The 22,935-nt window shown below is 37.3% G+C and overlaps 1 protein-coding gene across 2 annotated transcripts in view; it reads right to left on the reverse strand.

Moving 5' to 3' along the window:
• Positions 1-14,368: 14,368 nt before the first annotated feature.
• LOC131239886 (glucose-6-phosphate 1-dehydrogenase, cytoplasmic isoform) overlaps positions 14,369-22,935 on the reverse strand; it is a 33,239-nt gene continuing 24,672 nt past the window's right edge. For both annotated transcript variants that reach the window (XM_058237793.1, XM_058237794.1), the window contains exons 14-16: positions 20,316-20,431; positions 14,884-14,929; positions 14,369-14,792 (exon numbers count right to left, since the gene is read on the reverse strand). In XM_058237793.1, the coding sequence (XP_058093776.1) occupies positions 14,625-14,792; positions 14,884-14,929; positions 20,316-20,431 (330 nt within the window). In that variant the 3' untranslated portion in view covers positions 14,369-14,624. The remainder of the gene's footprint in view (positions 14,793-14,883; positions 14,930-20,315; positions 20,432-22,935) is intronic.

Below are 22,935 nucleotides of genomic sequence, written 5' to 3' on the forward strand. Positions count from 1 at the left end.
TGAAATAGTATCCACGTCAGTAATAAATTATTAACCGACATTGAAAGCCTTGAAAACTATAACCTAAACGTTTATAGTCTGCACCTTATGCCGGTAAACAAGTATCGAACTCAGTTTGTATACCGAGTTTTTGTCTACGGCACAATGGCAACCTACAACATGAAATAGGTTAGCTATTTCATGCTTTACACTATTTGAAACCCTAAAATAGATTAGGGTTAGGTTTTCTTACTTAGGAACGGAATCAGAATCGCCTGTATAGCGATACAGGAATGGTGGTTGAGTGCGTGGAATAGCGGGATCGAATCCCAGGAAGAATCGCCAACTCACTCTCTCACTTTCTCTCTCTTTTCTTCTTAGGGTTTGGAAATTCGTATGTGGTGAGAGAGAAGTGGGTTTAGGCCTTTATATAGGCCTAGGCCTGATGGAAATGACCCCAGGGCCAAGGTATACTTAGGTTATATCCAAAGGGCGCTTGTTTCAGCCCAATGGAGCACTTCTGGTTGCCCCTTTTCCACGTGTGGTCGGACTTAAACTCCCTGACCATGTGTAACGCCCTGAAAATCGAGGGTCAAGCACAAACTCGACTCCTGAGTTCCAACGCATCACTTATACAACATAAATAATAATGATTAAATGTTGTCCATATTAGTGCATTAAACATGAATGAGATTATACCAAAACAGTATATCATACTCCAGAGACAAGTGAATTTTGCAAGCGGAAGACTGTATTAAATGTATAAGATATATGAACTGTAGTAAGTCTCCGAAGTATGATCAGGTTACTAAGTTAAACATGTACATTTATACTCCCAAAATGTACAAAAAGAATATACATGTGTGCTCCAAAATATAATAATAATGAGTGTAATGATATCTAGTCGGCATCCCTGTAAGCCCCGTTAATCGGAACACGGTCTACATAGACACACCTGATAGCTGCATATAGGAGAAACCCTCCTCATCATCCTCAAAGTCTGGCTCCACCTCGCAGGCTATGCCATCATCTGAACCTATAACAGGGTTTGGTTGGTGTGTACAACACCGTCCCGTAACGTGGGAGTGAGTGATCAACTCAGTGGAATAATAAAGTAAAGATTAACATGTTATCAATTTAGTCAAGCAATAATGATAAAACAAACATATCAGACATTCCTAGATACTCTTATTAATGCAAGGATGAAATGTAAGCATGATGCATGCCCTCGCCTACACTCCCTCGTGCGACACCATCTTACGGTCGCGGCATGCTTTCTTCCCTCTGTGCTCTTCAACCCGAGGCACATGCAGTGCAATGAAATGAGCGTGATTACCGAGTTATTATTAGTCATTTTTATACAGTAGGATTGGGAAGCTAAGGTACCTCCCTTATATCAATTTCCAAACAATGATCCAATCTAGGGTCATCAATCCTAGTAAATCTCATAATATGTTACGGTTCTAGGTCGCTATAAAGGGCTCGTCACCTTATCAGTGCAGGCCTAGTGTACTCCTGTTGCTACGTAAGGGCTCGTCGCCTCTACGTAGTCTTAGCGTATACTCAAGGTCACTACAAAGCGCTCGTCACCTTATCAGTGTAGGCCGACAGCTCGAATATAGTGTCTCATACTACCGTATTCGGCTCACGAGTCTGGGTTGCTCACTAGTCACTATGGGGAGGCTCGTCACCCCAACGTAGGCCGACAGCTCGACCACGGTGTCTCATAACACCATGCCCGGCTCATGAGTCTTAGCGGATCGAGGTACTAAGGTTAAAGGGGTTTTCACTGGTGAGTTTGGTACCTTAGATTCAAGCAGTAACGTCCATACATGATAAACAGACATCGGGTCAATCGGTTACTTGACAAGCTCGACTGGTACGAGCGCACATCAAATTGATCGACATGAAATGCACGAGCACTCCATGTGGCCTAACCACTGTCGACAACTAAAGTACGGCTCAGACTCATCGAACATGTCCTGTGGGGTGAAAACAACCTCAGCCACCAAATTAGAACCTGTTACCGATTGCCTGGATTATTACATAGTCCCAACCACACTCAGTACCAACAAGAGTTCATGTGAGATAATCAAGCAGTAAATAATTCAAATCCTACAACCATTTAAGCATTTCAAGAAATACAATATAAACATGAATTCACACATATGTATCTCATAAGTAACCAGACAATATAATATATGGTACATAGAGGGATTTATACACATAGTTAAGGTAGTTGAGAACTTTATCTCAACGCCCATATCCAATACAATTCACCAATTACTTGTTCATATAGACAATTTATCAAGCACTTATACTACACCTATCAACATACATGACATACATCAGTCATAACATGTATTTGGGCGGATCCTTTCGCTAAGGAGTTGTTACAAATGCAACTATCCCCTATCCATGACAGATAATCATGGCAAACACGAATCCCAATTCTACACGCATTCAATCATTTCAACAAATACCTAGAATACACTATAGTCAATATAGTTCATATATATCTGAAACGCGAAACAAACGACGCATTCAGCATGTGAAATAACACCCACGTCAGTAATAAACCATTAACCGACATTGAAAGCCTTGAAAACCATAACCTATATGTTTATAGTCCGCACCTTTCGTCGGTAGACTCGTAACGAACTCAATTTTAAAGCTAAGTCTTTGTCTACGGCAGATTAGCAACCTATAGCATAAATTAGGTTAGTTATTTCATCACTTACACTATCTGAAACCCTAAAACAGATTAGGGTTAGGTTTTCTTACCTAAGAACGGGATTGGTATCGCCCGTATAGCGACACAGGAGTGGTGGCTAAGCACGTGGAGCGTCAGGGAAAGATCCCAACATCTATCTCTCACTCTCTCTCTCTCTCTTCCTCACTTTCTTCTTATTTTTTCTCTCTTCTTTCCCTTAGAGTTTGCAAAATTCGTATGGCATATGAGAGGAAGTGTTTAAGGTCCTTATATAGGCCCAGGTTTGATGGGAATGGCCCCAGGGCCAAGGTATACTTAGGTTATATCCAAATATGGACTGTTCCGGTCCAACGGAGCACTTCTGGTGGCCCCTTTTCCACGTGCGGTCGGACTTAAGCTCCCTGACCATGGATCTAGGTCAGGCTGAGTTTTCGTTCCGATCGAATTTACAGATCAACCGTGGCGGACCAGTTTCAGTTCAACGGTCACGGTCACTCGATCAGGGTCACAAGTACACCTTCATGTGTGGGACATTTATCCTGATCCAATGGTGCATTTGGGTCAGATTCTGACGGTCTGAATCTTTATATTTGGCCCACAAGTGACACGACTCAGATTACTTCAATTCTGATTTTTGTTTCTAAATATTTTCACGTTTCTCACACACTTTGCTCCGGGCTCAAGTTGTGCATTTCTAGACACAATCATGACTTGATTTCTGAAGGAGTTGTCAAGTCCAGTAATGCCGTCATATCTGTATCGTTTCGGGGTAATTAGACTTTCGACGTGCGGTCCAGGTCCGATACGGAGTTTCAGTGTGCTCCGGAGAGCAACTGAGTTTTGAGATGGATCCTAAGTTTCAAGATAATGTAGCATTAATGATTCTACTCATTTTAAGTCTTCTAGTTCATATTTAAAGTGGTTCGAGCTAATTCTATTGATTGTTCAGTTTAGCACTTAACTAAATCGTGCCCTAATTACGATAGAATAAGGTCCTAGGTCAGTTCTACGCCCCTTTCTTGCAATTTTAGTTGGTATATTATTTTAATTATTTTTTTAGCAGTTCTTTATCAAGTCCACTTCATCCATACCAAATTTCATTATATTTTGTTTTGTAGAAAAATTCTAAAAATTTGAGAAGCAGAAGCTATCCAAACTAATGATTTTCAGAAAGTTGCCCCAACAACCTATCTTTAACTATCTTAAATATTCTATTATATTTTTTAATTATTTTTATATAAAACTAGACTTATCAATCTTCAATATGGATTTTTAATCACCTAAATCAGAGTTATAACGAGGGAGATATGATTTTTCAAAGTCGGACATACATTGCAGAATTTTTTTGCCGAAAACCGGCCATCGGCCCGCTGCGGCCCTGCCAGGCCCGCTTGGCGACAAGGCCTCGCCAAACTGGCGAGCCCCTTGCCGGTCCCTGGACTCTGGGGTGATGGCTCACCCTAGGGGAGATGTCCTCCCACCCCCAGGGGTGCCGGATACATGCGGGACCTACCTCGGGTCCCCCCGAATTGTGTTGTTTGGGCCCCCGAGTCCGTCAAGGCATTATCGGGTCTCATTTGTAAACCAGAATGAGTTATTTGACGTGCAATATATGATTTTGGGGTAGGATAAGATAATCTATCTAAATAATCTATTTATTTCGTAAGATTCCAAAAGGTTAATAGTCAAAAGCCCATTTTATTTACGTATTTACCATTAACAGTAAGTTTTAGTTTAAGTATTGTTCTTCATCATTTAAACTTTAGGATTAGTATCTAATATGAAAATACTTAGAAAAATTTAAAGAATAAGGTGGTGAAAGGTGAGATTTTTGAAGGAAATGGGTTGAAAGGGGATTTGAGACTTTGGGATTGAGTTTTTGAGAAGTAATTAAGGTATTAGGATCGGCCCATTGTCTAAGTATGTCTAACTCCAAGTTGGGAAAAATCTGGGGTGTTACAGTTTGTTCTGCCGATGTCAGATTTTGATGTTATCCTAGGCATAGATTAGTTTGCTAAGTACCACTCCATCTTGGACTACTCTATGAGGATAGTACATTACCATGTATGAAAAATTTTCCCTGATCCGAGGGCCTATTTGGGTCAGATTCTGACGGTCTGAATCCTTAAATTTGGCCCGCAAGTGACACGACTCAGTTTACTTAAATTCAAATTTTATTTCTAAAGACATTCACGTTTCTCACACACTTTTTTCCGAGCTCAAGTTGTGCATTTTCAGACACAATTAAGACTTGATTTTCGATGGGGTTGTCAAGTCCAATAATGCGGTCATAGTTGTATAGTTTTGTAGTTATCGGACTTTCGACGTGCGGTCTAGGTCCGATACAGAGTTTCAGTGTGCTCTCGAGAGTAACCAGGTTTAGGGATGGATTCTAGATCTCAGGGTAATGTAGCGTCAATGACTCTACACGGTTTGGGTCTTGCAGATCATATTTAATGTGATTAGTGTTAATTTCACAAGTACTTTAGTTTAGCACTTACTATTCTTAACCTAATTGGTAAAGGTTCTGGTCCTGGGTGATTTTCGCCTGAGGTGGTACTCGGGTCCTTGTACGGATTTTTTCGAGACATTACAATAAGACTTAACTAATTTTTTATAATCAATCTCAGAAAATAAATTCAAAACAGTAATTAATATTGAAATATTGATTTCAATTGAGTCATAGGACAACCTTATTTCACGGCCTCATTGATTTTTGTGTTTCAAGACAATAAATATTTTTTAAAAAAATTATCAATCACCATAAGTGGTATCAAAGCGAGGTTGCTCTTAATTGGATTCACCTCTTAAAGCTAGATCTAGAGCTATAACATGTCAAATTTCGAAAGCTTATCCATATCCAGGCCACCTCCCTTTGATGGCTCCAACTATTCGTATTAAAAAGCCCAGATGAAGATATTCCTTAAATCTATAGATGAAAGTTTGTAGCAAGTCATTGTGACTTAATGGTCCCATCCTACGATGGAAGTAGTAGCAAAGGATAGAACCACGTCTATAAAAGAAATAGCCTATAATCTATGGACAAATACTCAGAAAAGTGAAAGTAATGCTAATGTGAATGCCTTGAATGTTATAACTTGTGCCCTGTCACCGGATGAATTCAAAATAATCATTTCGTGTGAAATGGCAAAAGAAACTTGGAATATACTTGAAATGACCCATGATGGAACTAATATTGTGAAAAAATCTAAGATCTAAATCCTCACAACCAAATTTAAGGAAATTCGTATGGAAGAAAATAAGACATTCATAGAATTTTATATAAAACGAAATGATATAGTTAACTATATGTGAGGTCTTGGAGAAAGTATCATTGAAAGCAAAGTTTATGCAAAAATACTAAGATCACTTCCTAAACAGTTCAATTCTAAGGTTACTCCTATGCAAGAATTGAGGGATATCAACAAAATGAAGGTTGAGGAATTAGTTGGATCTCTTCAAACACTAAATTTCAAAGCTCTGAAGAACAAGTCCATAGCCTTCAAATCCTCTAAGTCCAAATTAAAGATAATAAATGAAAATTTAGATAATGTGGAAAATGAGGATAATATGGCGTTATTGGTGCAGAAATTTTATAAAATTTTCAAAAATTATATATATATATATATATATATATATATATATATATTCAAAAACCTTTTGACAAGAGAAAAGGAAATTCTAACTATTAAAAAGCCAAATCCAAAGACACCCAATGTTACAACTACTCTGAGTTTGGGCATCTTGCTTCAAAATGTCCTAAAAAGAATAAATTAAAAAGAAAGGGTATGATTGTCACTTAGGGTGAATCATCAGAATCTGAATTCGATTCAGAAACTGATGAATTAAATCAAGAAGAAGTAAGAAATCAAAATGCATTCATGACAATAGCTGAAGTTGCTATTGTGAAGATAGTGAAATATCTGGATATGAAACTCCCGAGAGTGACTCTGAAAATGAAGAAGACCTTCAAGAAGGTTATGATGCTCTCTTCAGAGAAAGTTGCAAAATTGCAGCTTGAAAAATACAGAATTTCAAAATCTTAAATATAATTATGAGAAATTGAGGGTTGAAGTTTATTCACTTCAGAGTTCAAATGATACTTGGAATTATACCCAAGGAGACAATAAACTTTAAAAATTATTAACCTCATCTCGATGGTATAGTGATAAGTTTGGCCTTGCCTGTAACAAATATAACAATCTAAAGCCTAAAACTTTTACTCCTACTTTTGTGAAAAGAGAATCCTCAAACTCTAAAGTATAAACTCAAAAGGGGAATGAGTTTGATTGTAAGAAGACTAACTTCAAAAATAAAAAACTCTTCCAAGAATTTTCTAAAATGAAAACCTTTTGCCAACAACCAGAGATATCAAAGAAGAGAAATTAACAATCCTCCTCTTGCTGATAAAATTTGTGGACTTATTCAAAGAGTTGTTGAAAATTAACTCAAACAAGAAAGGAGTAAACAGGAAAAGGAGAAATCCTAACTCTTTAAAATAAAAAAAAAAAAGAAAAGAAAAAAAAAAAAGAAACAAACAAACAAAAGGAAAGAGACTCTTCAAAGCCTAGAACCATCATGAAGTGGGTTCCAAAGGTAAAGTGTCTTGTCATCCACATAGCTTTCAAAGTAAGTAACCATTCAATATGGTATATGGACAATGGATGTTCTAGATATATGATAAGTGATAAAGCCATTCTCTTAAATATCAACAAAACTGATGGTGGCTCAGTTGCATTCGAAGATTGTAGCAACTGCAAGATCATTGGCCAAGGTAATGTACATCTTCCTAACTTATCCATATTTTAAAATATTTTTTATGTTAAAGGATTGAAACATAACCTTCTTAGTATATCTCAAATCTATGACAATGATCATAGTGTAAGATTTTCTAAAAATGATCACAAAACTTCTGAAAATTGCTATATAATTGATGCTACTTGCTCAACAAACCTTTCATGTTATGTGGTTCAAATAGACGAGACTGAATTATGACATCTAACAAGTATAACTATGTGTGTCTTGTAGTGATTGATAATCTTATATATATATATATATATATAGATATATATATATATATATATATATATATATATATATATATATATATATATATATATATATATATATATATCTTAAAATACTAAAATCAAGGAGGTCGTGAAATGAGGTTGTCCTACCTAAGATATTAGGTGAAGGTTGTCCTAAGACTCAATTGAAATCAATATTTCAATATTAATCATTGTTCTGAATTCATTATGTAAGATTGATTATAAAAAATTGTTTAAGTCCTATTCACCCCCCTCCCTCCCTTCTAAGACATTGATAACTCAACTTATACTTTTTATGAATTAGACAATTAGTTGCCCATCTGAGGATTTACATGTGGCTAAACATAGATATAGTGTATTTTTTGTGGTATAGAAATCGCTCAAATTGTCCCACTTTGGACGTTCAAGGTTAGATAGATTGTGTGCTTTCATATAACCTATTTAAATGCTCATACTTTATTTGTGCTTCATCTCCACATTTCTCTTGGATATGTTTCTTCCTTTTTATTTCTTATGTCAAATATCTTCACATTGCTTAGATATTAAGTATGGGAATGAAATGAAATATCAACTTATCTGAAAAGACATGAGGAGATGCTGCCAGAATTTTGGGGTGAGCGTTTAAATGGAAATATAAAAGTATTATAATCTATCCAACCTTGGATGGGTGACTAATCTAAGATTAAGTATAAACTTTAAGGCATTATAATGTTAATCTGATTTAGTATCTTTCAATTAGTAAATGGCTAGCAAGGAAATTGCTAATACCCCTAGCGGTTTGTTAATCACTTCGCCGATGATATTAAATGAAGGATTAGGTCTGCAAGATGGAGAGGCGCCCATTGATATTAGTGCCTCACAGTCACAGAGTTCAATAAAAGCATTTTTATATTTTTTAAAAAAAATCGGTAGTGTAAGAAGATTTTGAAAAGTAACTCTAAAAACGGCTCGGTGAAGGTACAATTCAAGTATTGCAACGCTCAATATGCTAAATAAGTAGATGGGTCAACTACAACTATAAAGAAACACATTTCAAAGTGTCATAGAAAAGTGAGAAGCCAAATCTTAGGCCAATAGGCACTTTCATTTACCCAATTTTGGTAGTCCGTCACAAGGTACTTTGTCCACCTATAAGTATAATAGAGACCATGTGAATGAGTTGACGGCCAGATTTTTTATTGTTAATGAAAAATCATTTCATATGATAAAGAGTCCATCATTTATCGAATTAGCCAAAGGCCTTAACCCTAGATACGAAAAGATCTCCCCTACAACAATAAAGAGAGTATGAATGAAAATGTATGCAAGTGAGAAGGTCAAGTTGAAAGAACAATTGGCATCGGTTTCCCGAATCAACCTAACATCAGATTTGTGGACGACATCCAATTAACGAAAGGGGTATATGTCACTAATTGCCTATTACGTTAATGCTGAATGGAGGCTCTACAAAAGAATTATAAACTTTCATTATCTTGTACTTTCTCACAATGCTTTGATGATTTCAGACTGCATCTACAGATGCCTTGTGGAGTGGGGCATGAAAAGAAAACCACATCGATAGCTTTAGACAATGCCTCTGCAAACGATAGAGTGATGACGAATTTTTGAAACTAGTTTAGGGCCACCAGTGACTTATATTTTTGTGGAAAAATATTTCATGTTAGGTATTAGGCCGACATCCTAAACTTGATTGTACAAGATATTTTAAAACAATTGAGTCAACGATCGAGAACATAAAAAAAGAGTGTGAAGTACATACAGGGGTCACCTTCACGATTAAATACATGGAATGAGATCGTGAAACGGTTGAATTTGTCGTCTTAGAGAATGATGAAGCTAGATGTCATGACACGTCGAAACTCAACTTACAAAATGTTGGATTCAACGATAGTTTTAAAAGATGAATTCTCTCACTATGCAAAGCGTAATAATGCGTATCAATGGTTGGCTTTTGATGATGATTGGACAAGAGCTGAAGCAGTTCGCGAGTTCCTTTCAGTTTTTTACGACACAACGAAGATCTTTTTAAGAAGTAAGTATCCAACAACAAATATATTTCTGTTAGAACTTTGCAAAGTAAAATATGTTTTGTAGAAAAGCTGTAGTAAACTAGACTTTCTACAATTAATGACTATGGTTATGCAGTTAAAGTTTGATATGTATTGGTATGAGTGCAATTTGGTAATGGTTGTTGTAGTCGTTCTTGATCCTCGATATAAGATGTTCATAGTTATATTCATTTCTAAAAAGTTGTATGGTGAGAAGAGTGTTACCGAGATTGATAAGATTTGTGATACAGTTGAAGATTTGTACAATTTTTATGTAGAAATTTTGAGGGTCGCAAAAGACAATACCGCAGGTTAAAATCATCAAGTGGGTTCTAGTTTTAGTGTTAATGCACAACAAAACACGATCGATGATTTCATGCTTTCATGGCACAAGTTGATACTCAAATGGAGACAACCCAAACAGAACTTGACCACTATATCAAGAGCCACTTATAAAGTACAAAGGCAAAGAATTTGATGTTTTAATTTAGACTAGTGGAAGTTAAAAGCTCGTGAATCACAATACCATGTGCTCTCGTTAATGGTACAAGATATATTATCAGTTTCAATTTCAACTGTGGATTCAGAATTTGCGTTTAGTACGGAGAGTAGGGTCGTGAACTAGTATTGAAGCTTACTTACACCAGAATCAGTTGAAGTATTCATTTGTACATAGTATTGACTACGTCTGATCTGAAAAAAGGCAATTTTGTTGATGAGAAGTTCGACAAAGAGGAGAGTGAGAAGCAAGATAAGACAATACCTACAACAATTGCATGAAGCAAGATGAGACATTACTTTCTATTTCCCTTGCATTTGCATACGATAATGTGACAGTTATTATTTGTGGACTTAAATTGTAACATTTAATAGGTGGATGGATATTTTCTATGCTTATCACTTATTATCTTATGTATTTTAATGTTTCTTTTTTATATTTTCTCTCTTTTCATTTATGCTTTTAAATGACTTAATGTTGCTTAAATCTCATATGATTGACTGGTTTCATTTATTTATCTTCATTTCTTAATTATTTATATTGCCTCAACCAAACCAAATATTCTATCTTTCAAAATATACACTTGTAGATATGTCATCGGAAGATGATCCATCGGTAGATATTTAGGATTATGGAGCCCAAGTCTACTCGCAGGACAGAAAGATAAAGTTGCAACACAAGTTATGTGAAAAACAAATTATAAACAAAACAAATCCGTTAAAATTACATTTGGCTTGTTGATGAGGAGACATTGCCTCATGTAGCAAAGCTCCTCCAGAAGTCCGGGATTTATTTTGAGCCATTCTCGACTCAAGTACAAATGTTTTCACCACCCCTTCCCTTACAACCAATACAGCCAGTCACAGAAGATATAGAAGTATGCCTATTATAATTAAAGGGTCAAGCAGAGGAACTGCCCCCATAATTAGTAGAGAAGAAGAAGACACACTATTAAGGGAACAAAAAGAATGTGATTATAAAGAAGCCGTAAAAAAAATTCTTGAAATTGGCATCCAAAACTAGACAACAACATCAACCCCCTCCAAGACAACATGATGCTAAAGCAGGCACAAGTACGGGACATAAGCCAAGCGATAAATCATCAGAGTTTTTAAATGTATCACAGCATTCTATAGGCGGTTGAGAATCCCATACAAATCGGATCATAATAATGGGCTAAAAAAACTTATTGAATCTATAAATGAGGACGATGGAAAAGCATCTCCACCATTTGATTCAGTAGAAGTAAACAACCATCTTTTAGACACCTCCAGCTCGGACTCAACCTAAAGTTTTCCTGCAGTTCAAGCCATAAAAAGAGAACCAAAGGATGATTTTGGCGACGAAGGTGGAGGAGGGGGTTACTATTATGGATAATGTTATTCGGGTTACACACCAAAAGGGCATTCATCATACAAGAGATAGTGAATGAATGAATGGTTTTATTGGTTTGTATGTAGAACTCCATCTAAGATTCTAAACATACTTTTGATTTTTGATAATGATTATTTACTTTGTTTGTTTTATGAATATGGTTTATTTTCTTTTAATTTCAAAATCGGATCGGGTAGGATCAGCCCTAACTTGGTCTGACTCGACTCAATGCCCAGCTCTAACAGGGGTCTTCTTTGCATTGCAACATGCAACAAATACAACTGGGCTCATTTTAATTTTTGCATGACTATCTCATACCGCTAAATGGAAGAGGAAATGAGAAGTGGTTGAAAAATGCAAGTTTGTTTTAGTTAAGAGAATGCAGCTATTTGTCTTAAAACATAACTTTATTCTAAATTACAAAAATGTTCTTTTAATTGCTTTAAAACCCTTGTCATGTATGTCTATGTTAGGAGTTATATGGGTTAGGCTAGGGTCAGGCCAAGATTATCATTAGCCAGGCCATTGTCCTCTAAGTATTGACCAGTGGCCCTATCAAGTTAAGGAGTGAAATGACCAAAGGTTTTAAATGGGGCAATCTAAGAATTTTATGAGTATATCCTCAACGAGTCTCACAATACACATGATTTTGATCATTAAAACATCTGTGAAATGATCAAAGGTTTTAAATGGGGCAATCTAAGAATTTTATGAGTATATCCTCAACGAGTCTCACAATACACATGATTTTGATCATTAAAACATCTGTGGCAGATCCAAGAGTGCTTTTAAGAGACACCTATATTTTGAACAAGGCAAATCGTCGATTACTTTTAAATCATTCATTCTTTTTGTACAGAGTGAGCCACTTAATGAATGCACCAAGCCATTCACCACTAGCATAGTCTGGACACCCTAGGGTTAGATTTTTAAGCTTGGGCTTAGCCATCAGGTCAAGTGTTTGAGCCCAAGCCCTTGCCCTAGAAAGCCAACTCGGCGACCTGATCTGACTCGGTACCAACTCGACCCGACTAGACGCGATATCGAGTCAGGTCGAGTACGGGTCAGGCCTATTTCAAAACCGGATCGAGTTGGGTCAACCCTAACTCGGACAGACTTGACTCGATGCCTAGCTCCACCTAAAAGAAACATGGGTTTTTGCATATTCCCACCTCAATGGTAGGGTTTAACAACATAAAAATATTAAGTTTTGTAAATAACCACATTATTTATTTGATGTGATTACAAATACCTGCATTTTTTTTTTACTACTACAATTTGCAACAGTTAAGAGAAAATGATTTTAAAAAAATGGCCATTCTATTGAAGAATAAGGAGAATGGCCACCTAGTATTATAAAATGAATATAAAAACCCTTGTCCCCCTAACCAACCATTTTGCAAGGCCAGGATCATCTAATCAATTTGTTTTCAGGCCAAGGCTCCATCTACAGTGGGTCCCACTATTTGAGAGGTTTAACCGAGGACCAGGTATCAACTTGTACACAATTTCTACGTGCAAGACGATGAGGTCTTTTGAGTAGAAGACCTCTAATCAAACTGTTCGGATCATCTGACAACTTTCAGAAATAAACCCTCCACAACTCTGCCCCACTAATGAAAGTCTGTGCGGAAGAGTGGGCCCTCAAGATCTGACAGTCTACACGGTATGGGACCTCCACGAAGTCGAGGATGGTCCAGATCTAACAGTCCACCTAATCACTATTAGAACAGATGGGTCTAATCACCCCTCTGATTCTACGGTATAGATGGCCTCAAATAACAATCTATAGCTCAGATTGTTCAAAGGACAAGCAAGATGGACAATTACCACTCTCAATTTAACTTCAAACAAAAGAAAGGAAAATTGATTAACAAAAAGAGGCTAAACCTCATGGGACCCACCCACTAGTGGGGCCCATTGGCCTATGTCCAACAGATGCCCCACTAATGAACAGCGCCAATCACATCCATGCTTAATTAGGCAGGGAAGGACTAGAGTGATTCGCAATACATTGCCAAGATCTAGGCCATTCATCAGGCAGGTCAGTGCAATTTATTTTATTTTTTTTCCACAGCCCATCTACAATGTGGAACCGATCAAATGGATGGTGTGGATTGCCTCAATAGACCCCACAACTAATTCCCAATGGAAGGAAACAAAAGAAAAGGAAAACAAGGGGTGGGGGGGTAACAAGTACTTCTAGGTTAAGGTCTGAAGGCAAGGCCAGGCCAAGAGAGGTTTGCAAGAAAGAGAACATTGAACGAGGGAAGGAATGGGAAAGAGAATGCAAGTGAGAATGAGTGGGAGAGGTGGGAGACGCAAGAAGCGACTGATCCAGGGTCTTTGGGCTTGGAAAGGGGAAAACGAGAGAGGGTCTTTGGGTTTGCAGAGGGCAAACTGGAGAGTATTTTTGGGCTTGCAGTGAGGGAGGAGTTTCAAGGGGAGGGGCATTTTATTTTATTTTTATCATTTTTATGTTAAAAGAACAAAAAAAAAAATTAAAAAAAAATCACAACCGTAAACAGGCACAAACTAAAATTAACGGAATGTGGGCACTAGAAAAATAGGTAGATTATGATGACTAATTTGTAAACTCAATGTTTTTTTTACAGAATCTCTCTCTCTCTCTCTCTCTCTCTCTCTCTCTCTCTCTCTGCACTGAAATACATGCAAGGCATGTGTAGAATGGATGTCATCCATATGCAGTAAGGTGCAACTTATTTCCTAATGATAAAAACTTTTAAGGTCAAATGCCCACAACATTCAAAAAAAATAGGATAATGTTACATTACATATCACTAATACAAACTGCATCATCTTCTCTCTTCTGAAAAGTGGGATGGATAAGCTGTTCGGGCTTCTTATTACATATTTATATAGAGATTTTTGTTATATGTGCCCGCTCATCTAGAAAAAGGAGTTACGATTATCACATCAAAGCAAAGGCCATCATGTCATTACAGAGAAGGCGGTACCCATATATAGCCATGTGTTTGCACATAACCAGCTTTTGCAAGCAGCTCATCTGCCTCCACCGGGCCGCGGCTGCCTGGTTTGTAGGCAAGTGGCTTCATTTTACCTTCATCAATCCTATGTAGTAAAGGAGTGAAAATCTCCCATGCCGCCTGATGAGCAAACAGCCCAATTTCAGTTTCAGACACCTCATGCACACCTAGAGTTCAACATACATGGTAGAATATAAATATATATATATACCTTTAATTCATCTCGGCGGACAAAATGCTGTTGATCTCCTCGAATTCTGCAGACAAAATCCCAACGCTAAGCAGTTGTCTAGTTCATCTTGTGCATTATCACAAATCTGTTCTTCCTTTTCATGGGATTAAAATAACTCAAAGTGGTCACACCCATGCCTAATATGTATCAATACTTCCTAGTATATCCAAGACAACCGGGAAAAAAATGCAGTATGGATGTATTATACACAACAGGTTAAGTAGGGTTGTCAATGGGTACCTGGCTGACCCGACGGATTTTAACATGCTTGGCTACAATTCCTCTGACCCATTTAGGAATCAGGTCAGATTCGGTTCCACCATTTTGGGCCCAGTTAGAGGTCAGCTATAGCAGTTTTGGGTCATGTCCAATTAATTTTAATAGCAATGTTTCTATTATATTAAATAATATTAATTATTCTAGTGACTGGATGAGATTTGCTTACCCATAAGAGGTTGTTTCCACACCACGTGTCAAAGAAGCACAAGTGTGTGCAAGCTAATCCACCCTGCAGGTAGCTATGACCATGTAAATGCCTTTATTTGACCCAGAACTGACTTGGAACCCAACTCGTAACCAAGGTCCAAAGACCAGATTGTACCCGATGGGTACCCAAACCCAATTGGATACAGGTTCAGGTTCTGAAAATGAGAACCAAATCCAGAAAGGACCTGGACACAATCAGCATGGGTACGGGTACTCCAGGAGCTGACCTGAACCTGACCCTTTGACAGCCCTAACAGGAATTAGAGAATCTTGATGCATCCAGCATCAGATGTATACAAACAGGAAGGTAATCTGATCCAGACCCTGATACAGACCGTCGTTCAGATGGGCTCCACCATTGACCGACCCTAAACCACCCAGATTAGAAGTCCTAACTCCTCACCCTTCAAGGGGTGGTCAGCAAAATAGACAAATAAGAACCAAGAAAAATAATTTTTTAAAAAAAATACAACAATCATTTGGAAACACGACCAAACGATTGGGGTATCTTGGTAGACAAATATTGGTGGGATCTTGATCTTCCAGTCTGGAAAACTTTTGGGGTATCTTACCGTCCATAATGGACCCCATTATCCATGAATCATTCACAAATACCATATATACTCCAGTGTGTCAAGATCCTTAATTGCTTAGTACTCATATCCTTCTCTATGTATGGATTCATATGACTTAAAAAGGTTCAAAGGCTTGCACCAATGGATTGGCATTGAGCCCGTACCTTTTCATGTTGCTTATGGATCAGTTAACAAGGCATTAGCAGGAAGAGATCCCATGGTGTATGTTGTTTGCAGATGACATGGTTTTGATTGACAGGACGAGTGAGGGAGTAAACACAAAGCTAGATTTATGGAGGGATGCTTTAGAATCTGAAGGATCTAAAATAAGTCGGACTAAAACAGAGTATATGGAGTGCAATTTTAGTCGCAAAAGGAGTGAGAATGAGGAATTTGTTAAGATTGATGACCAAGAAGTTTTCCAAAATGACCACTTACAATATCTTGGGTCGATGATTCATGAGAGTAGAGAGATTGAGAAGGATGTTGCCCATAGATTTCAAGCAGAGTGGAACAAACGGAGATGTGCCTTCGAAGTTTTATGTGATCGTTGTGTAACACTCAAACTGAAAGGAAAATTTTATAGGATGGTTATAAGACCAGCCATGCTTTATGGGACAGAATGTTGGGCAGTTTGGGATGAGTGTAGCTGAAATGAGGATAACGAGGATCATGAGATGGATGAGTGGGGACTTGGATGGTTTGGTCATGTACAACAAAGACCAAGAACTGTGCCAATTAGAAGTGAGTAGTTTTGTTGCCCCCCTGCCGAAGGAATTTGTTGGATGACGAAGTGGACAACTTTGTAAGGCTTCAGGAACGTCTTCGATGCTGCTCCCCACACTTGGGGAGAGGGATGCAATGGTATAGAATAAGGACAAATCATGTCGCTTCTCTGTTCACTCATTTTACATGCTCCTCCGGAGTTTCAATGGGAGAGAGGAGATTGCACTTCCAAGGATTGGTTCTATGGCTCCCCTCCAAGGTAGTGGCATTTGTTTGCTTAATGGGGAGGAAAAGGGTGCTAACAATTGACAACCTTCAAAAAGGTCAATGGTGCTACCCAGTGTTCGAGTTGTTGGTATCACCACAAGTTTCGCTGACGGGAGATAAAGATATAATATTGTTATCGCCGATAATATCACTGATAACTAAAAATGCAGAGAAAAATGGTGAAACATGGGGAAATTGATGGAATTTTTCAATGAAACTTCAGGACATGCCTAAATACATATATTTGCATATTTATGAATAAAAAAAATATTATAAAAGAATGCATTAAATAATAAGTTTTCATTTAATGGGTCCAAAAAGCATGCCCTGTCGTAATAAATCACTCCAATTATAACCAAAATGAGTTTATATAATACAAATGCAGCTAGCATGTGATAATTAAGACATGTAAAAGTTAATGAACTAAAAAAGTACACCTTTCTTTGGATATGGAATCTATATAATGGTATACTTGGTAATGGATGGTTTGGATATGGCACTTGTCTAACATACTGGTGCATCCATCCAGTTTTCCGAATCATTTTATGCCTAAAAAATAGGTAGATCCAAATCTCAAGTGGATCACATCACTGGAAATAGTGTTGATTGAACGCCCACCATTAAAAACTTCTTAAGGGCCACAAGTTTTGGATCAAATTGGTCTATGTGACCTAATCAACAGGCTAGATGTCAAATAAACATTACTACGGACCCTAGGAGGTTTTTAATGGTGGACATTCAATCACTATTGTTTCATGTGGTGTGGTCCGCCTGAGATTTATATCTGCCTAATGTTTTGGATCAAGATTTAAAATGATATGAAAAAAAATGGATAGACAATCTGGATCAAATAAATATGTCACGATTGCGCTCACATAGTACCAACCATTAGCCATCTGGCTAGTAGCAACGTAACCAGCCAAACCACGTCTTGGTTTAAGGACTTTGTGGTACCCACAGTGACGCATGTGTTTTATCATGTTACCAAGAACGAGGTGGCTACTAGACGGTGTTCCATGGGCCCACCATGATATATGTGAGAAATCCACCCCATTCATCCGTTTCACCATATCATTTTAGTACATGGTCCCAAAAATGAGGTAGATCCAAATCTCAAGTCTACCACACTAAAGGAAACAATATGAATTGAATCCAGGCATTAAAAACTTCTTAGGGGTCACAAAAAGTTTTCGATCAAGTTGATAATTATGTTTTCGATTTATCCAAGTCTTATGTGACCTAATCAAGAGATTGGATGGTAAAAAAAAATATTACAATGGCCCTAAGAAGTTTTTAATGGTGTGTGTTTAATCACCACTGCTTTCTTTGGTGTGGTCCACTTGAGATGCGGATCTGCCTCATTTTTGGGCTCATGCCCTAAAATTATCTGGCAAAATAAATGGACGGCATGGATAAAATATACCACATCATGATGGACCCAACAAAGCACCGAGCCACCGACCCTTGAGACCTAAACAAGTTGTACACTTGCGCATTGAGTAAATCTGTATGCTGAGGGAAACGAGACAACTCTGTGGGGCCCACCCTGCTTTATATGCTTTTATCCACTCGGTCCATTAATTTTACAAGATAATTTTAGGGCTTGATCCTGAAGATGAAGCATATCCAATGATCAAGTGGACCACACCACAGGAAATAGTGGGAATTGAACGTCTATTGTTGAAAAATTCTTAGGGGCCATAGAAGTTTTAGATTTGTGTAATATGTGTTTTACCTTCATCGATGACCATGTGATCTTATGAACAGCTTGGATGATAAATAAACATCACTGTGGGCCCTAGGAAGTTTTCAACAGTAGGAATCATTGTCCCCATGGCTTTCTGTGGTGTGGTCCACTCAAGCTTTGGATTTGTCTCATTTTTGGTCTCATGACCTAAAATGATCTCACTAAATGGATGGATCGTGTGGATATAACACACATGATGGTGGGGTCCACGAAACTTAGTGACATCCAAACGCCATCGAGGTCGACACGCACCACTGTAACACACGTAACGCCTAATCTGCTTCCGCTCCCTGTAAAAGGGTTTCAAATCCCTTAACTCCCGAAAAACCAGTTGCCAGAAAAAGCCCGATAGAAGACAGTTCCAGAAGGGAACCCTAAAATCCTAAAAAATCTCTCCAAATTTCCTAAGATTTCTCATATTCTTCGCCAAAATCATTATTTGATTTGAAATTTTTTATCTATTTGAAGAAAAACAAAAAGGAAATTAGAGATTTTTAGACATGTAGTTAAAAACGGCACACTGATCAATCGATTGGCCCACTCTTACTTCCGATCAACGATCCTATTCTACAGGTACACACTTCCAAAAGTTTCTTCTTTTTTCCCCTTTTTTTCAGATTTTTTTGGTATTTACACAACCCCCAATATTATCGCCCCTTTTATCGTCGAAAATGGGCTGTTGGCTACAATTATCCCGTGACAGGGTAGCGATTTCTAGTCGACAACTGTATTTTACGGGAAAAATCGATAAAATCGCTGAATATTCGCCGATAATAGGAAGAGAAACGGAAAAAGTGAGTTTCGGTATCGCAACTCCGGCGACATCGATAATATCGGTGATATTATCGATTTTTCGCCGATAATATGAACACTGGAGCTACCCAACATTTGCATGATGAGCATGGAAAATGTGGAATCAGTTAATCATCTCTTCATTGTTAAAGGTCGATGGTGCTACCTAACATTTGCATGATGTGCATGAAAAATGTGGAATCAGTTATTCTTCTCTTCATTCATTATCCTTTTGTGTGTGGGAGAGGTTTCTTGATCTCTTCAAAGTTTTGCAGGTGGTGTCAAGGACAATTGAAGATCTCCTCTTAGCTTGGCATGGAGGAGGGATTGGAAAAGAAGGATGATGTGGCGGCTGTCTGATGGCAGTCTTATAGGCTATTTGGTTGGAAGGAACAATCGGTGCTTTTGAGATAGGAGTGGATTGGTCGTGGAGGCATTCAATAGGGCAAAGCTAGATGTTGTGCGATGGGCCTCTTGTTTAAAGGCTCTTCACAATTGAAATTTGTCTCTCTTGGTTGGGCTGTAGCTTTTGCATCTCAGTTTTTTCTTTGGCACTCTTTTGTAATAAAATTTCGTTCTCTCTCAATAAAAATAAATAAATAAAAATGGATAACATTCTTAGCAGACATGGACATGAAAAAGATACAAATGAACATAATAAACAGCTAGTTGAGACTAGTTAAACAAAGAATTCACTGAAAGCTGGAAGTAAAATGTATCAAAATTCTATCGCACAGAACAAAGACACAAAAGGCATAATATCATTATCCTTGCTACTATGGGGAAAAAGGTCACAAAATGTTGAGTTCAAGGCATACGTGTCCAGAATTAATCGTTCATACGCCTCAGGAATCGTCACTCCTTGGTAGCGTTGCTTATAAGACAAGTCTAGTTCACTTTGTATAGTTGACATTTCTAGACCTGGTTTCTTGACCTGCAGAGAAATTAAAGATGTCAACAGGATATTCAAAGAGGTCACAGATATTTCTTTAACATTTATGACTCATGATGATATACCAGCTGATAAATTGATCCTCTTGGTAACTTTCATGCAAAATGAGCTTAAACTTATCACCTAGGACCCTACAATCAGTGTGACAAATATCTCTAAGATTTTGTACATCTCGCAATATCATCTCAAAATTTTGCTTAAACGATATTATCGAATAGCATCAGGAGTTTCAAAATCTCACCACTTTTTGAAAGCTAAAATAAATCATTTTAGACCTATATTTTCTAACCATTAAAATCATTTTATTAATTTATTATAAACATTTCTGTATACTATTTTCAGTGAGATTTTCATGATAACATCACAAGAAAAACATCAACTTTTGAAAATCTCCCAAGAAATTGCAGAGAACGAGATTTGTCACTCTGCCTACAATATGGTGGGGAAACTTGTTTGGAAAAATACACCTGCAAGGGAGCAAACTTTGTGTGAAATAAAACGTGAATTTAGTTTCTTGATACCTCACTGACATATGCTTATGAAATGAATGAACCTAAATTCAGAAACCACTAGGTATGTTTCCAATCAAGGTGTTCCGTAATGGTAACGGTGGCCGTAACGGCCACCACCGTTACCTTTACGATACGGGGCATAACAGCTGTTACGGCCCCGTAATGGCCGTTGTGGTCTCTCCTTTTTATTTTTTTTATTTATTGAAAAACCCCCCGAAAAACCTATATCTGCCACGTAATGTTGATTAAAAAGTATGAAAAACCTGTATATGTCCCATAATAGACCATTACAGGGCTATTATGGTCTTTATATAGGATGTAACGTGCCTTTAACGACAATTACAGGTCATTTTTTTCCATAACGGCTGTTATGGCCATTACGACCCCGTAACATGTAACAGTTGCCAAAGTTACCTTTACATAACGGCCTTTACGGCACACCATGTTTCCAATACTTCCATGCTGGGATTTCTTACTAGTTCAAATTTGATAAATTTCACATCTTTGACAAACAGTGGGAATGCATTTGAATCTATCAATGGATTTCTCTCATGACCAACTGCAGCAAATGCTTGTCCAAAGTATTTTTAAGTGGAGCCATGGAAATATGGAAGAGATGCATTGAATCTCTACTCCTAAAAGCAACATGTCATGAAACTTTCTATAATTTGACTTTTTAAAAATTTTATTTCCATATTTGTAATAGGACATTAATTCAGAAGAAATCCAAGACATTTTACAGTACCGTTTTAAACAGTCTACATCAGCAAAGCTTAATGTGCTACAGCATGAGTAATTCAACAGCCGTGAAGTTCTCCTAGAGTAAAACATGAGTGGCAACTTACAGACATGTAGGATAGAAGAGCCACATACATGTGACAACCCAACCACTCACATCTGCAAGGACACATGTTCACACACAGCTCACCCGCCAAAAAAGAACTTATCACATGTTTAATACAGCTCAATCATCCATGGAAACTTTGGAAAGTGAAATTGGTAAGATGGAAGAATGAGACCACCCAACCCTCTTATTGGATGAAGATAAAAGCATGACAGCTTCCAACTAGAAACTTGGATTTTGAACGGTTGATTAAATCAAGATGACATGGATTGCAGGTTAATCCTGTTTTACGGTATGCGAACAGGTATGCTGTCTGCTACTTCCCCCAACACTCTGCACGTGTGGGTAAGATCTCATGGGTTGTTCAGGTACACACTACCAAGTATACATAATATAGTTATATATCCAAAATTGATGTTTAAATTTATATAAATAATGATGTCTGTTATTATTGTAAATCCTGCAACCACAGTATTATATTATATTGTAATGCATTATTACATGATCAAAGTATATATCTCTACATTCTAAATTCAAATTTAAATTAGAATTTAATCAAGATAAGAGTGTAAACCATAATTTTGGGTCAGAGAAAATAGCTATGCAGTCGTAAATGAACCATAATCTAAGTGCCATTCTGAATGGAAAACAACTGTTGGTGTGTGTTCATACTTGCACATTTGTGGACTGGGAGATCTATAGTCACATTGGATTAAATTACATCTTATTTTCTTTACCTTTTTTTCTTTTTTTTGTCATTGTTGACGGTACACTTTACCATTCATTTGAAGAATCCTATAAATATTAAGGTATGAGATATATGTGACAGCATGATTCAACACAATTTTACAGCTTATACTGCATATTCGGATTTTAATTGATGCAGCTAAATCCTTCGTGTATTTTACATTAGCTCTTTTAAAATAACACATTGTCCATGTTGGCATTGGTTCAGAAGATGAAATATCAAACTTGGAAGTCATGACCTTATTATGTAGCTCATTGAATATCACTTTCACCCAAGACTCACAATACACTACACGAAGGTATTGAAAGTTGGGAAGATTGGATCCATATGAAACCACAATGATAGTGTAATAGTAATTCTAATGGTGGCATACCATAAGAAC

This window comes from Magnolia sinica, chromosome 3 (genome assembly GCF_029962835.1).
Source record: "Magnolia sinica isolate HGM2019 chromosome 3, MsV1, whole genome shotgun sequence".
Taxonomy (NCBI): domain Eukaryota; kingdom Viridiplantae; phylum Streptophyta; class Magnoliopsida; order Magnoliales; family Magnoliaceae; genus Magnolia; species Magnolia sinica.